General features: G+C 52.0%; 1 protein-coding gene across 2 annotated transcripts; it reads right to left on the bottom strand.

Moving 5' to 3' along the window:
• Positions 1–4,688: 4,688 nt before the first annotated feature.
• On the bottom strand, positions 4,689–15,068 carry Sertad4 (SERTA domain containing 4). Of its 2 annotated transcripts, none has more exons than XM_040738243.1 (4): positions 14,991–15,068; positions 10,505–10,696; positions 9,321–9,436; positions 4,689–6,152 (listed from the first exon to the last, which is right to left on the bottom strand). In XM_040738243.1, the coding sequence occupies exons 2-4, from the start codon at positions 10,677–10,679 to the stop codon at positions 5,343–5,345; spliced, it is 1,101 nt and encodes a 366-aa protein (XP_040594177.1). In that variant the 5' UTR covers positions 10,680–10,696; positions 14,991–15,068; the 3' UTR covers positions 4,689–5,342. The 2 variants fall into 2 exon arrangements, with proteins under 2 accessions (XP_040594177.1, XP_040594176.1); XM_040738242.1 differs by lacking the exon at positions 14,991–15,068 and adding an exon at positions 10,845–11,231.
• Between the last annotated feature and the right edge of the window lie 1,323 nt (positions 15,069–16,391).

The following is a 16,391-nucleotide window of genomic DNA, read 5'->3' as shown; positions in this document are numbered from 1 at the left end:
TCTAGACAGTTCCACCCCAGGCCATGGAGCACAGCGTTTCAAACGGAGATTTTAGTACCGCGAAGAGAACACACCTTGCTCACAGGATGCGTAACCGTTAACTCCCAAGAAAGCAACAGCTGGTGCCTGGTAGTAAATTACAAGATCCCACACGCATTCGTGTAAACCACAGAATCGGATCACGGCAGCGGTGGGGCTGGGGAGAGGGGCAAAGGCTCACCGTACACGCATGGGGGTCTAGTTAGGGATACCCAGCTCCCCGTGTCAAAAACACCTGCAATGCCAGTGCTTGGAGACAGAGTAGACAGGAGACACCAGGGCTTGCTGGTAGCCAGTCTAGCTGGAATGGTAAGCTCAGGTTCAGTGAGACAGCAGCTCAAATTAAGAACGTCTAGGGTGACGGTTCAGTCAGCAACGTGCTTGCTGCACAGACGTAAGCACCTGAGCTCTGTCTTTGGCACCCATGTAACAGCTGGGCATGGCAACACACGCCTGCAGTAATCCCAGCAATGGGGAGGCAGAGGCAGGAGGAGCCCTGGGGCTCACGGGCTAGCCAATCTAGCCAAGTCAGTGAGCTTCTAGTTGGCAATAGGACCTATCTCAAAAGATAAAATGGAGAGTTAACTGGGGTGAGACCACCTTAGGTGGCCCTGTAAATTCCCTGTGTGTGTGACCTACACACACACACGTTGTACACACATACACACACACACACACACACACACACACACACACACACACACAAGCACTTAAAATGGGCTACCTAATGTCACACATCCGTAGCTTCTTTTCTACCTGACGCTGATTTCATTGCTTTCTTTGCTGGATTGTTCCGTGGGACAGAGAAGCCGTCATCACACTTTGCAAAGGCCTGCCTAGCAAGATGGGCAGAGATGTGGTAACCGTAACTACAGGTTCTTTTAAGCCATGGCTTTGAGCTGCTCTTCTCTTCGTCCGATCTCAGTCGCATCAGGGATGCAGACACCTAACTGCAGTGGAAGAAGCCGGCCCCCTGGTCCTGCAGCTCAGCCCTGACGGGAGCACCTCCCAGTACCCCGGTCTCCTTCACTCCATCTCCGCTCTGATTCTCAGAGAGGAAGCAATTGGCGCAGCTGTACGTGCCACACGTTCTGACTGACTGGAGCGGTGGTAGCCATGCTCTGGGGGAGTCTGCTTCCTGTGTGGCTTCCGACACCCGGAACTGCGGCCGGCCGTCTGAAAACAGACGTCTTCATTTGCATGCGCGGACGCTTGTGAGGCAAAGTAGCACGGAGAACCTTCTAAGTCACTATTGACTTGCAAGGTCATATCAAAGATGCTTTGCTACTTACAACAGGTTGCTAAACGGTGACTTCTACTGGCTTTAAGCTTTCCCACCAGCCTCCAAGTTCCCGGTCCCTGCATCCTATGCCTGACACTGTTTCAAGGTGTAGTGCGGGTGACAGGGTTTTAAGATTGGGGACAGCTGCTGGTGGTGGCGCACGCCTCTAAACCCAGCACTTGGGAGGCAGAGGCAGGAGGATCTCTGTGAGTTTGAGGCCAGTCTGTGTACATAGAGTTCCCTGCCTAAAATAAAAAATAAAAATAAAAAGAGTTGGGGCAAACAGTACCCTTGTAGATTCATCTTCTACAACTACCGTCTGTCAGGAAGGGACAGAAATGACTGGGTTACAAAGAGGAAGCAGAAGTTGGGGGGCGGCGACGTTGGGGAGCAGGCGTTGTTTTTTCTTTTTATTAGACCAGGCCTTAAGTATCCCCGGCTAGTTTCTATACTTGCCATGTAGTTGTACTTATGACCTTCTTGTCTCTACTGTCCCAACTGGGATCAGAGGTGTGTGGGCCACGCTGCTGTGCAATGATGGGAACCGGACCCAGAACCGTGCACAGGCTGGGCAAGTGCTCGTCCGACTCAACAGCCCAGGACCACTTTGGTTATTTGGTTGTTTTTTTTTTAATGAGTCTTTTTGTGTGTGTGTGTGCTTTTGTGCCTGTGTTCACGTGTGCACACATGCACACACGGGTGGATGGTTGTGTGTGCACACATGGGGCACACACGTGGGTGGATGGTTGTGTGCAGCCCAGAGGGAAAACCTCAAGTGCTGTGCTTCAGGGGACTGGGTCCATCGGTGACCCCAAGTTCACTGGTTAGGCTAGGAGACTCATCGAAAAAAAATTTCAGGGATACTCCTTTCTCCATCTCCCCAGTTCTGGGTTTAGAAGTGCTTGCCAGGCTGGGCGTTGGTGGCGCACGCCTCTAATCCCAGCACTGGGGAGGCAGAGGCAGGTGGATCTCTGTAAGTTCCAGGCCAGCCTGGTCTACAGAGCTAGTTCCAAGACAGCCTCCAAACAATACAGAGAAACCCTGTCTCGAAAAACCAAAAAAAAAAAAAAAAAAAAAAGTGCTTGCCAGCTGGGCGGTGATGGCCCATGCCTTTAATCTCAGCACTCCGGAGGCAGAGGCAGGCAGATCCCTGTGAGTTCGAGGCTGGGCTGGTCCGACAGCCTCCAAAACAATACAGAGAACCCCTGTGTTGTAAAACCAAAAAAAAAAAAAAAAAGTGCATGCCACAACATTCAGCCTATTTACACGGGGGACGGTCGGTGGAGGCTTCAGAAAGAACCCAGTTAAGGGGCTCGCTCACTAAGGGGAGCTCCTCGGCCGGCCCCAGTGCTGCCTGGGTAGATTCAAGGCACACAGGAAGCGCTCACACACTCACACTGACCACAGAAAATTTCTGCAATCTGGATGTCTGTTTAGGGCCTTTTGTTTTTGCTGTTTGTCTTAGAAGAAGTTTCTTTCGTTATTTTAGGAATGTCCTAAGGGAAAACCCGGAAGAATGACAGTAACCGAGTCTCATGCAGAGAAGGAAGGGTCTGCTCAGGCGAGGGCACCCTCAGACACTGCCAACTCAAAGGCTTTGTACCCATGAGATCCCAACCCTTGGGAGGCAGAGGGAGGAGGTGAGGGGTGAGGGCCTGAGTCAGCCTGGGCTAACCCCCCCCCCAAATAACACAGGATGGACACACCCAGATCATCACACTGTCTGGAAATGGCGGGGTTAAAAAAGCAAAGGAGCAAACCCATTCTTTCATATTTAAATCTCTGCACAGCACTACACTTACAATACAGTTGATATGTTTGACAAATTAATTTGCCTTCAACTCGACCTCCCCCTTTATCAAATAAAACATTAGCTCCTAAGAAACGTGGATGCAGGATTGAAGGGGAAGCCACTCTCTATCCCCTGGCTATTAAAACTGCTTATAGACGTGCTCGTCATCTTCGTAATCTGACACGTTGTGAGGCCATCACCTACAGTTCAGGACTGGGCTCATTCTAACCAAGTTTTCTATTTAGACACCCACGTGGTCACCATGCACTGTTTCTTGACATTTTTGTTTTGTTTTAAATAGAGTGAAACATTGGAAAACAGAAACAGCCATTAAAATGAAATTTGTAATAAGGCTTAATGATTTTTGATCATTTTAATAAATATATATCAAGAAAACCTCACTTTATTACAACACAGTCATGTACTAGCATCTATCACCTAAATATTCAACACCAAAATGTTCATCAAATATTGAAAATAAAGGACAAAACATTACTAGACTATTCAGCCATAACACAGGAACATGTTTTAAAAATTGGTCCTTGCGGACAACTTCCCAAATGATCTACTCATACACTGTATGAATGAGGCCTATTTAATATTAATAGCAATGATCAAAAAAGCTTCATCTTGGAGAAACTGGGAGAACTTACCTATCTCCTCCGTTTGGCATTTGGTCCCTGTGAATAGTCATTTTAAAAGGCCCAAGTCAACGAGGCCATCCTTGGCCTTGGAAATGGGAACGCTCTTTATGAGGAGGAGCAGGCTGGACTGGGCCAGAGTGCCGCCAAGGACTGACTCTCGGCCGTGTGCAAATTCAAGGTATCGTTTGAGGAAGTTCGTTGGCCAAACACACAGGAACAATGACGAGGGAGTCCCATTTCTCCAAAATAACGTCCCAAAACCTACAGTCTTTACATTCTTTAAGACAAAACGTTATTGATCACCACGTCGTCATCTATTAACATTGTGCTTCTCAATCAACAGCGAGAGTCATATATAGAAACCACATGCTCTTAGGGGTCCAAACGTACGGGACGATGCAAAACAGATCAAAGTATAACGTGTATAAATGCATGCCACGGTCTGTGAACGTCACTGGACAGGAAAACAAGACAACCCAAAGCTCAGAAAGCCCAGACCCAACAACGGTGCGTTGCCATGGAGAAGCCCAGGCAGCCTTCTCTGTTCCTAAGGACCTTCCCTATGACTTCCTGCGTCTCCACCCAAAAATGTCAGACCCACAGCCACTGGGCGTCAAAAACAAAGGAAGAAGAGGATGGAGAATCAAAAGTTGAACACAACAGCTCAAAGTTAAGTTTCCAAACCCCATGGATCCACCCTGTGTGTGTGTGTGTGTGTGTGTGTGTGTGTGTGTGTGTGTGTTTTGTTTTTCCTATTTGTTAAATCCCTGCTGTAGCTCTGATTCATCCTTAATTTTCACACTGGCAAAAATTAGGATAAAGTAAGGCACCCAAGACCGCCCTGTACACCGCTTCCCTTGTCATCCCATCAAAGACCGCCAGGCACACACCCCCTCCCCACTCACCCCACCAAAGACGGCCCCCGCGCACACCCCCCTCCCCACTCACCCCATCAAAGACGCCCCACGCACACCCCCTCCCTAGTGTCATCCATTACCCATCCCAGACAAGCCAGGGGCTCTCGGGGCGCAGTCTCCACAACTCCCACAACGCGGACCCACCCGGTGTGTTTCGTTTTGTCTGACCCTGTCCAGGACAGACGCGTCACAACTCACAAAGCCATCTCCCCCTATCCTTCCGCCTCCAGAAAGAAATACTGTATCATACTGAACACGCCGGTCATACTGATTTGCTAACCAAATAACCACCTAATTAAAATGGCAAACATGTTGAACTTGGCTAAGCGGCGGGCTCCTTGGAGGGACCGTGGGAATATCACAAGGGCATGCTGTCCTCAACCTAATCTAGCCATCATTTAAAAAGAAAAAGAAAGAAAAAAGAAAACTATGATATATTCTTTCAAACATGAAGTTGGCTTTCCTTGGCAAAAATCACATTAGTAAATTGGCTTGCGGATGCCTCCTATACAGATGCTCTGTGCAGTCTCCTCTCCAGGCAGCGAGACAACATGGCGCGTCCGCTGCGTGATTTTTATCGGTTGTACAAAAACTACAAAACCCATCCGAAATGAAAACTGGTCATGCTGCGCTGCTGCGCGTGCTGCCGGGTGCCGGTAGGAGGACAGTCACATCTTGCTCCCTTTGCTGCAGCACAGTTTATTGCTTGGGGAAAGCTCCTTTTTCCTCAAAGACTTTTTCCAAGACTCACTCATGTGGTTTTTCTCATTATATCCAGTCTCAAAATAATCATAAAATTGGCCTTTGCACTCGAAATCAAGGCCACTTCCCAGAGGTTCTCTGCCGTCACCGTCTCTGCTGGTGTCATGACTTACTTTCCCATCGCTGAATTTGGCCCTTTCCTGGACACCAAGCGACCTAACGCCAGTGACGAAGATCTCATTGGCGGGTATCTGGCCGTCGCTCTTGTAAACAGGTGCTCCGCCTACGTCGAAGTCCACGTGGTGGGAGCAACTAGGCAGAGGGGAAGAGGAGGAGGGGGAGGAGGAGGGGGATGGGGAGGAGGCGGGTGGGGAGAGGGAGGAGGAAGGGGAGGAGGCAGACGAGGGGGAGGCAGCGGCTGCCCCCGAGGTGCTTCCAACACCGGCACTGACGGAGAGGGGCAGATTCAGGCAGTGACCGCCACACTCTTGGTAAAAGCAGCAAGTGTGGAGCTTCTCCCACTCCTCTTTGGCCACCCGGGGCCGTTTGCGGTAAGGGCAGTCTTGGGCCAGGAACCACTCTGGGGCAGAGGCGCCGCCGAGGGAGCAGGCCGGGAGGCACCAGCTGTTCTGCATGAGGATCTCCCCGTGGATCCTCTTCATCAGGTTGTTGATGAGGACAGACCTCCGCAGGTACACCTCCGGGTCGTCGATGAACCTGAGCTTCTCCAGGGACATGTAAAGGACGTGCGCTCGCTCCTCAAAAACGGAGATGGTCTGAAAGTCGGGGACAGGGGAAAGCTTAGGAAACTCCGGCGTTTGTGGAAATACCACCGCCCACCCCCGCGCACGTCCCCGCCCCGTTCACAGGTTGGTCCCAGGTGCTGTGGATGCGCCCCACCAGTTTCCTGACTCCCTGGGGTGACAGACAAGGGCCAGCCAGAAGGCGCAGGCCTTTAAGTCACAGTGGAAGAGAAGCTGAGAGGCAGCCCGAGCTGTCAGAAGCCAGGCTGCTGTGCAGGGGGCTGGAGGGGGGGGAGAGGATAGGTGGGGGGGTAAGGGGCAGGTGACCCGAAGCAGTACAGGGAGGATTGGATGTTGGTGACAAGGGGTGCTCTGTTCAAACTGCAACAAGCCTGCACTCCGTGTGTCTGTGTGCAGAGGCACACTCATGCATTTATTATCTATTTTTTATTTTTATTTATTTATTTATTTTTTTGTGGTTTTTCGAGACAGGGTTTCTCTGTAGCTTTGGAGACTGTCCTGAACTCACTTTGTAGACAAGGCTGGCCTCGAACTCACAGAGATCCGCCTGCCTCTGCCTCCCGAGTGCTGGGATTAAAGGCGTGCGTCACCAGCGCCCGGCTTATTATCTATTTTTTAAAATTTATTATTATTTTACTTTTTTGAGATGGCCTTGGCTGTCGTGGAACTTGCTGTGTAGAGCTACTGGCTGAAAAATTATTTTTTTGTGTTTTGAGTGTTTGCCAGCATGTCTATGTACTCTGTGAGTACCTGGTCCCCACCCCAGAGAGGCCAGGAGAGGGCGTAGGATGCCCTGGAGTTGGAATCATAAAACAGTTGTGAGCTGCCAGGTGGGTGCTAGGGACAGAACTCAGGTCATCTGCGAAGGCAGCCGGTGCTCCTAACTGCTGAGCCACGCCTCAGCCCCAGCACATGCTTTTTAGAGATTTGAGATGCAGGTTCTAGTGGGCATGCGTCAAAGTCTGGCTGGACTGGGCTGCCTATTAGTATTCGGGCATCTGTACTGGCCCGCCCTTGGGGTTCTGACCGGACACGCCCTCAGCTGCAGCCACTAAGGGCACCACCTGTGCACATTCGCCCTGTTCCCTTTTAAAAGGGGCCCTGCCCACCTCCCATCCTTCTCTCTCTTCTTTCTTTCCCTCTGTCCCCTCCTTCTCTCTCCCTCTCCTCCTCCTTCTCCTCCCCCCTCTTTCCTCTCTCCTGCTGCACCTGTCTACGGAGGCCGGTGTGGCCTCCCCTTTTTATGATCCTTTTTTCCTAATTAAAAAAAAAACCCTCTGCTTGAACCCTGTCACATGGCATCTTTCTCCCCCCACACCTGTTTTTCTTAAATTACAACACCACCAAGGAACAACTTCTGGGGGTTCACACCTGTAACGTGTCTTGTTTGGTAAGAGGGCAACTGTTAGGTTAGTGAGGTTAGGTTAGGACCTGCTGGCTTGTGGAGCTGACAGGAAAGAGACACGCTGACAGAAACTGGAGTTGGGGGATGCAGTCCTGGGCTGTCAGGCTGACACCGGGTGGAGGATGGTCCATTAGCAATTGTTACTAATTGCTAACTTAGCAGTGAACATGGCCTTGCCTGTGTAGCCTAGGCTGCCTGTGTGGAACTCAATGCAGCCCAGGCAGGCTCTGAACTTTCTCCAGAGCTGATGCTGACGCACAGCACACACATGGGTGCCCCCTGACAAACAGGCAGAAGAAACTGCTAAGGACTGGAGAGGGGCGGGCGGGGGGGGGGCGCGGGGCAGGCGGGGAGCTGGTAGAGGCTGAACTGAAGAGGTCAGTAGTGGAGCTCTGGAGCAAAGGTACCGACCACAAAGGACAAAGAACCTCATCTCCTGCGCCCCCCCCTCCGCTGTGCTAATTCCCTTACTGTTGGGGGAAGTCCTGTGCATTTGTCAATAAAGTACTGTTGAGCCTATAGGGAACCAAGATAGGAGGGAACTAGGAGTCCAGGAGAATGCTGGGAAGGAGAAACACAGAGAGTTCGAGATGTAACGCCATAGGGTAGGATCCCGGAACTATTCTCCGGTAAGAGACATACTTAGATTAACAATTATGGGGTAATTACTTAAGTCAGAGCTAGCCAGTAAGAGACAAGCAAGGCCAACAGCTTCATAATTCATATAGCCTCCTGTGTGTTTATTTGGGACTGATGCCGATCTGGAACCAGGCGGGCGGGAAGGCTCCTCTCAAGGAAAGCTTCTCTTAACACCTTACTTTGTGTGAAAAGAAAAACAGCTAACTTTGGTCCTTCCTTGGGAATTAATTCTGAATTTCAACACAGTCGATATACGTCACAGCGCATCACAAACAGCTCTACGTACGTATCCAAGGGGCAACATACTGACCCCACCCCCCCCAAGGAAAACTCCGGGACAACCACCCAGCCAGCACGCAGAGTAGCCTCGTGGGCAGAGCTCAGAGTCTAGGGCCAGGAAAGCCAAGTGCATCTTCCAACACATGATACCAAAGAGCAGCCCCAGAGTATTAAATTACAGGCAAAAAGGTATGTTCTTCCTTATATACTTTCGTTATTTACAGGCAGATTTCTCTTTTCTCGCTCTTTCTTCAAGTACTCGTGAAAAGTAACACAGGGCCCTGTCCTAGTCAGGGTCACTATTGCTGTCATGAAACACATAACCAAAGCAGCTCGGGAAGGAAAGGGTTTATTTGGTTTCCACTTCCAAATCCACAAAGGGAGTCAGGACAGGAACTCACGCAGGGCAGGAACCTGGAGGCAGGACCTGATGCAGAGGCCATGGAGGGGTGCTGCTTACTGGCTTGCTCCTCATGGCTTGCTCAACCTGCTTTCTTATAGAACCCAGGACCAGCAGCCCAAGGATGGCCCCACCCACAATGGGCTGGGCCCTCCCCCACCAATCGCTAATTAAGAAAATATCCTACAGGCTTGCCCACAGCCTGGTCTTACGGAGGCATTTTCCCAATTGAGGTTCCTTCCTCTCAGATGAGTTTAGCTTGAGACAAACTGAGTTAATACTATCCGTTACAAGTCCCTACCCCACCCCCAAAAGTGACAGTGATTCATGTCATCTCTTAAAGAAGTGGCTCTCTTCTGTTGCTTGGAAGGGACAAATTTTAATGTCTGGAAATGGTTTCAAGCGAGTGCCACAAGGCATTGTAACTGTTAGTAAAATAACGGCTGTGTAAACATACTTCACGGCTGCAGCTGCCGAGTGTTGGGTGAGAATCCTCCTCTTCCGAGTACTTCCTCTTGAAGTATGTGACCTTGGATGTGCTTACAGGATTTGGAATTCCCCTGTAATGTGATCCTGCGGTAATAAATCAGATAGACAAATGACAACGAGGCCTGCCAGAGGCTCTCCAAGCAAACTGCTTTCGTTTCCTTCCCCTCTAGTGGATAGCTTGGCTACGTCCCTGTCTGTACACGCAGTGATGAAAAACAAACATTTGTCTTCCTAGTTGCAGCTAGCAGCGGACTGAGTGAGCCTGGGAAGGTAAAGATTTCCAGGCGGCATCAGAGGAAAATGTCACCCGCCTCTCAGTATCTACTAACTGCTTGGGATCTTAAACTCTCTGTACAGGTAAGCAGCAGAATCCACGGATGGTGGTGGTGGTGGTGGTGGTGGTGGTGGTGGTGGTGGTGGTGGGGTGTGTGTGTGTGTGTGTGTGTGACCCGTCTGAAGCAACTCGAGCACTGACTCAGACTCCGCCTCACACAGGCGGTAGAGCGTGGCTTTCAGGGTTAGTAAACAAATGCACACAGACATGGAGGCATAACAGCTTTTCTTTTTAAGGTGCGAAACTATTATATATTAGAGCTTAACGTTTGGAGTGATTAAATTCTGTTTCACTCTGGAAATGTTAACACGTCAACCACGAATACAGCAGGGCCCCCTCTGAGGACTTTAAACCTTTCCAGAAACTAGACCTTCGTGAAGCTTTTACTTCAGTTTCTTTTTAAAGGGGGGGGGAAGAACCATCGCTTCATAAACACTTAAAGGAACTTATGTGAGACTAACTAGACTTAAAGCCCAGAAGAACATATTTCTATTTTCTTGTCAACTCTGTGCTTCATGAAGAGGAGCAAGCATGAAGTTATGGTAGGAGTGCCGATTCCTTTTTACTTTGTGGGACAGAGCTATGCTTGTGGGCCCTGTGACGCATACATCCCCGAGGACCATTCACTTCCGATGGGCACAAAGCCCAAATCCAAACTTTTGGTATCTGGTTCAGTCCCTTAAAAAAAGCAAACACCCACTGCTCCAGGATGCCCACAGCAGATGGACTGTAGAGCAAGTTAAGTGGGATTTCTCAAGGAGCCCAGTCCCAGGGCCTGACTAGACACCACCTCCTAAGGAGAAGGCCAAAGGCAATACCTGCCAGTTGAGGGCTGGCTCCCCGGTCTCCTGGCAAAGGAAGCTGTGTTGGCCCTGGGGGGCTCGCACCTCGGTAGCTGTCAGCCTCCCATAGCGTTTGGTACCCGGCAATTTCAGCAGCTCCTTCTGAGACAATGGGCTCGCAGAATCTATTCATGGACAGAACCAGCGTCATCTCTGACAGCCTTAGACCTGGAAAAGAGGGGGTGGGTGGGTCGGACAGACAGACAGCCCGGGGTTAGGAGTCAGCCTGAGGATGATGGTCTCCCTGTGCTTGGGGAAGCTTTCCGTTCCCATCGTCCCTCCCCTTCATCCCAAACCGTCAGGCTAGTCAGGCTACCTTTCCGAGGACACCTTAGCAAACTCCTGCTGCTCTCTGCGAACGGCAGCCTGCATCTTGGGGCTTTAGAGCACATTCCTTATTGTTCTCAGAGCCACTCAGCCCCTCTCAGACAAGCCGCTCTGCATCCCAAACACACGTTCCTCCCCACCTTACAAATGCACCCCTAAGAGGAAGGGCCAGAAGCCCTGGGCCTCCCTTCTATTAATAAGGTGAAATCAATTTTCTATTCAAGCCCCTAGGAGTCCCCTTTGATGAGATCTGCTATCAATGGGAGGGGGCAGGGGCAGAACAGAAGTCCCTAGGGTCTCTCTTCCCAGTTCCTCGGCCACACTCTCTCCTCCCGGGGTGAGGCAGACAGACACTCGGTAGTTGTTTCCACAGCCCCTCGTCGGCCTGAACTGGATCTGCCTCCAGTCAAAACACTGTGAGATGAAGACAGAAAATTGGCTCCAGTTTCCAGCCGTGAGTTGCAGTCCCACAGGAGCCAAGCACAACATCAACCAGGCAGCAGAATATTAAACAGGAGCCAGGGCTCCGGGCAGAGGCAGCCAGCAACTCTTTAAACTGCAAAGCCAGATGCAAGGCAGGAACTTTCCAAGAGTCAACACATCACCGCCCTGCTCTCTGACTCCCACCCTGACCTCAGGACTGCTGGGAGAGCCAGCCTGGCCTCTGATGCTCCGTGTTTGTTTCCCAGACTCTGACCCTGTGTAATCCAGGCTACAGGGCCACTTCCAGGGGGCTCAGTGTTGACCCTCAAAATAGGGTCAAGAGTATGTTTCAGGGAGAAAAGAGTCTGGGGGTGCATAGGCCAGAGGACAGACCCTGCAACTCTGATTCCTGGTTCCTTCCAGACAGGGTTTCTCAACCTTCCTAACTCTGCGACCCCTTAACACAGTTCCTCATGTTGGGGGTGACCCACCCAACCATAAAATTATCTCATTGCTACTTTGTAACTGTAATTCTGCTTACTGTTAAGTAATTCTGCTTATCTGTCTTCGGATGGTCTTAGGTGACCCCTGTGAAAGGCTGTTTGACTACCAAAGGGGGGCGTGACCCAAAGGTTGAGAATCACTCCTGTAGGCTGTCCTGCATGGCTGGCTCACTTGTGTTCTAAGTGCCTGTCTTACTGAAGTGATGTCAGGCTTACTTGCTGATGGATTTTCTTTCTGGTATAGCAAGGGCCCAGTTTGTTCTTTTGCCTTCGGGCTAGGGCAAGAGTGGACTTGTCACTGTTTCATGGACAGAGTTAGTCCCCACATGCTATGACACTAGTGCACTTGGGAGGAAAGGAGAGATCTCAGCTTCAAAAGCTGGTAAAGTCCTCTGGCTGCCAGGGCAACTGCTGGCAGCTGTCTGTCTTCACCGGGCACCTGTGTTTTCAAATTCGGCCTCAGCCCTGCGTTACACCGGGCCGGGTTTCTACTCGACTCGTAGAATTGGGGGTATAGCTGACCTGGGCTTTGGAGTCTTCCCTTTCATTTTCCTTCCCAAAGAGACGCCAGAAATGCCTTAGGGAAAGAGGGTGTGTGTGCTGTGCTGTGTTACATTGTGTGAATGTGTGTAAAATAAATTATCAAGAAAGGGTGGGAAATGTTGTTTATTTTGCTCTTTCAGTCTTGATCAATTTTACAGACTCAACCCTTTGGTCTCTTTCCCCCTCAAACTCCTCAGCCAAAGCACAGAATCATCGAAACACTCACCGATCTCTTAACCTAGTCTAAAAGACACCTATACCCAGAAAAGACACAGCTTGAAATTCACACTCATTTTGGGGGGGTGGTGGGTGCTGAGAAGAGGGGACCCAAGCCTTTGCCTGGTGGAACTTTTATTACATATAAACAAAAGCAGGTTGACAAACCCGTGCCCCCAAAGAAAGAAAAGCCCTGCCAGGCTCCTGGCAGCAATTACCTTTGCTTAATAGGACATTAATGGGCCCTGGGCTGCTTTACCGTAGTCAGAGTTTGTTTATATTCTAATGACTCAGGGAGCGGCTTTTCCGTGTTGTTAAGGCTCTCAGGGCTTCTGTTTGTTAGCATTGTTCACAACATATGAAATTCCATCAGTAATGCATTTGAACTTGAAATGTGGCATAATAGTTTTTTTTTTTAGCGTGGCTGTTTCTTTTGTTTATAACATCTAATTTCAGCAAATTTTTCTTCTTCAAATTGAAAGCCATTACACACAAGATCCTACATGGGAGAGGCTAGGTTTCTGCAAGTGATTTATTTAAGCTGGGATTAAAACATGAATGAGCTGGGACGATTTGGGGGGGCGGGGGTGGAGAGTCTGCAACTGAGCCTTCCTGGTCTACTTGGAACTCACATAGATGCTAACCAATTAGGGAGGCAGGCGTAGTGTTTATGAGACACCGGGGCTGTGTGCTACTAGGCATCCGTGTTTAGCATGGGTCTTCCGCTATGGAATCCAGAAGTCCAAGTTCACGAGTTCAGTGTTATTAATATGAAATGCAGCCACGATGATGCACAGCATAGAGATCTTGTTTAAGATCAGAAATTAGTGGATTACAAATGAGAGTGTTAATGCACTAGCTTGTAGCCCTCAGGCTGCTATGCCACTGTTTGGTCACTGGGGCCGATATTCTGGAATGACCCCCGCCCCTGCCCCAGCACCCTCAAAAGGCTGAAGGCCAAGTGTCAGTGTTTCCATCGAGAGCTCCTCTTGCAGGCATTTCTATACCGTTTGGCTCCCCCCGCCCCCACCCCCGATGAAGCCATTATGGTGCTAAAAGGAGCGGCTGCTGTGGTCGGAAGTGTCAGGAATCTCACAAGGGCTATCATCGGACATAAAACAGGACAGCAGAAGGATCATCCCTCGCCTTCCTGACACTGGGAATGAAAGACCGAACGTTTTATTAAGGAGCATCTAGGCAGCTGGAAGGCAGAGTCCAACCCTGGAGAGCATGGGAGGACCGCTGCGACCCAGGGTGGTCCGGAGAACTGCAGACTCTTGTCCTGGGAGGCCCAGAGACTTCCTCACCCACTGGCTCCAAATGGCCCTAAATAGGGTCTCAACAGTTTGTCCGATTCGCCCAATCAATGGTGGAGGTAGGGGTTGGATGGTTAGAACAAAACGCTTCAACACTCCTAACCTGACAGGTGCCTTTTCATGTCCCTGTTGTGCCTCAGGAAGTGCACTGGCCAGCAGTGGTCCCAGGAGGCTAAGAGCTCTAGGTCTGGTTTTGGGGCTGGGAATGCAGGTGTGGGGGGCTAAGGCGGTTAGCGGTTCCCCATTGGGAGGTTTAGAGTCAGCTTTCTCAGTCCAGGCCCAAGGTGGGGTGCTGGTGTGTGACGGGTCCCTTACCCAGGGTCTTACACAGGCGCACCCTGGAGACTGGTGCCATGCCCTTAAGCCCCTTTCCGGGACAGAGGGCATCGTCCGGCTAGCCGCAGGCCGTAGGGAAAAGTAAACAGCCCAAGTGTCTGGGAACAAAGGCAAGTAGTCTTCCAAGGTACTGGAGCCCAGTGCCTCTCCTGAAGAATAAGGGCTATGATTATTCGCTCTCCTAAAAACCAAGTTTCCTTCTATGGGAAATACATGCCAAGGTGGGATTCCAAGGCTATGACTCACGGCGGCTGGCGGGGCCGCACTCCAGCCCGCAGCTGTCCGGGTCCTACGCCGAGCCGGGGCCGCCCGCGCCGTGCGCGCCGCTGGGGCCAGGGTGGACCTCGGTGCCCCGCTCCTGCGGCTGGGCGCTCGGGAAAGTTGCGGGGCCGAGGAGGCTGGCAGAGGCGGGGGCGTGGGCCTCGCAGCCAGCGGGAAGGTGAGCCGAGGACAGCGCCGCCCGGGAGCAGGGGCGGGCGCGGAGGTGGCGGGGGACACAAGGTGTCAGCTTCGGCAGCGGCGCCTTGTTCCGCGGAGCGCGCGCCCCTGAGACCCGCAGGCCCTCCTCCCTACCTTCCCAGCCCCGGGCCGACCCTCCTGCCACCCGGGGACACCCTACTCGTGGCTCCGGGGGTCTCCGCCGACCGCTCGGGTCGCCTCGTGCGCGCCGCTGCTCCCGGGAAGGGCGCGCGGCCCTGGAGAGCGCGCGCCGCCCCCGCGCCCCGCTGTGTCCAGCTGCGCCCCGGCCCCACGCGCGACCCTCCCGGCCCCCGCGTGCCCTGGGGTCGCAGCTCTTACCGCGCGCCCCGCGCTCCAGCCGCCGCCGTCCTCCGCGCGGCCGCCGCTGCCCACGCGCCTCCCGGCCCTGTCGGCGTGGCCCGGTGCGCGGCGGCCGAGGTCCCAGCAGGTCCCGCCGCCGCCGCAGACGGTTATGGAAATGAGCCGCTGTGTCTGGCGAGGAGCACGAGAAACCCGTCAATCCTGTTTGCCATTTCCCCGCGGATTTCCGAGCCGGGTTCTGCTGGATGCCCCCGGGGCGAGAGGGAACCTGACAAGCGCGCTCCCCGCCTCCCTCAGCTCTGGCAGCTCGCAGGGCGCCGCGCCCCCGCCCGCCCTGCCTCCGCCCCCGCTCCGCCTCCGCCCTCGGGGCCGCGCGGGCTGCTCCCGCCAGCAGCCCGGACCCCACGCGCGCAGCCCGCCCGAGGCAGGGGCTGCAGCGCGCAAAGCGTTCACCGCGACCTGCCCAGACGTCTTGTCTAATTTTTAAATTTTGGTTTAGTTTTCTCATTGTGTGTGCGTGTGATTAAAAATAAATTCTGTGCCTTTCCCACCCTTTACTAGAGACTTTTTCCCCCTCTGTACAGCACGCGAAGATGAGAAGCAGATGTCGGAGCTGGACTGAGCCATTGCGCTCCCCCGCCCGCCCGGTCCCTTCCCCTGCAGCCCGGTTGTAACAAGGCAGTACTAGTCCGGCGTCCACTTGAACTAGCAACTCCTGGGTGAGGATCCCCGTGGGGGAAAACCTCCAAGTAAAAAAAAAACACAAAACCCAAACAACAAAAACTAGTGAAGACGCTTGCTCAATTCATTTTGCAAATAGTGGTCCTCCTACCCCCTCCTGGCGGTGGATTCAATTAGAGTTGGCTTTTGTGTGGGGTTTTGTTGTTTTGTTTTTGAGACAGGGTGTTACTGTGTAACCCATGCTGGCCTTGAACTTATATCTGCTTGCCTCTGCCTCCCAAGTGCAAGGATGAAAGACAGACGCCACTAAGCGTGACTGGCTTCTTTCTTAAAAAAAACAAAACAACAAAAAACAAATTTAATTCATAAATCCTGTCTGGGGACCCTCCATCATTGAGAGGTCACCTGAGGTGTAAGGAAGGTGGAGGCTTACAGGAGGTGGACCTACCTAACAGAGCAGGGAAGGCTGGACACTGCTGCTATGCCCAATGCGCCCCTTTAACAGTGGTCCTCCAGCCGAGAGCCAGGCCTCTGAGTGCCTGGCGAGTCCATGAGGCGCCTGGACTGTAAGCCTGAGGAAGAGGGGCAGGAGGCGGGATGAGGATCAGCGCCTGCAGATCATGCTTCGTCTGATTTGCATGTTTATTTCCTAGAATTGTAATTAAATTTGTGTAATAAATGTTTTCCATTTCATTTGCACACTCAAATTTTGGGTGACTGACATGCAAGCCAAGTGAA

Source organism: Mesocricetus auratus, unplaced genomic scaffold (genome assembly GCF_017639785.1).
Source record: "Mesocricetus auratus isolate SY011 unplaced genomic scaffold, BCM_Maur_2.0 Super-Scaffold_100676, whole genome shotgun sequence".
NCBI lineage: Eukaryota > Metazoa > Chordata > Mammalia > Rodentia > Cricetidae > Mesocricetus > Mesocricetus auratus.
Note: the sequence above shows the minus strand (reverse complement) of the source record. Positions and strands in the feature narration are given on the sequence as shown.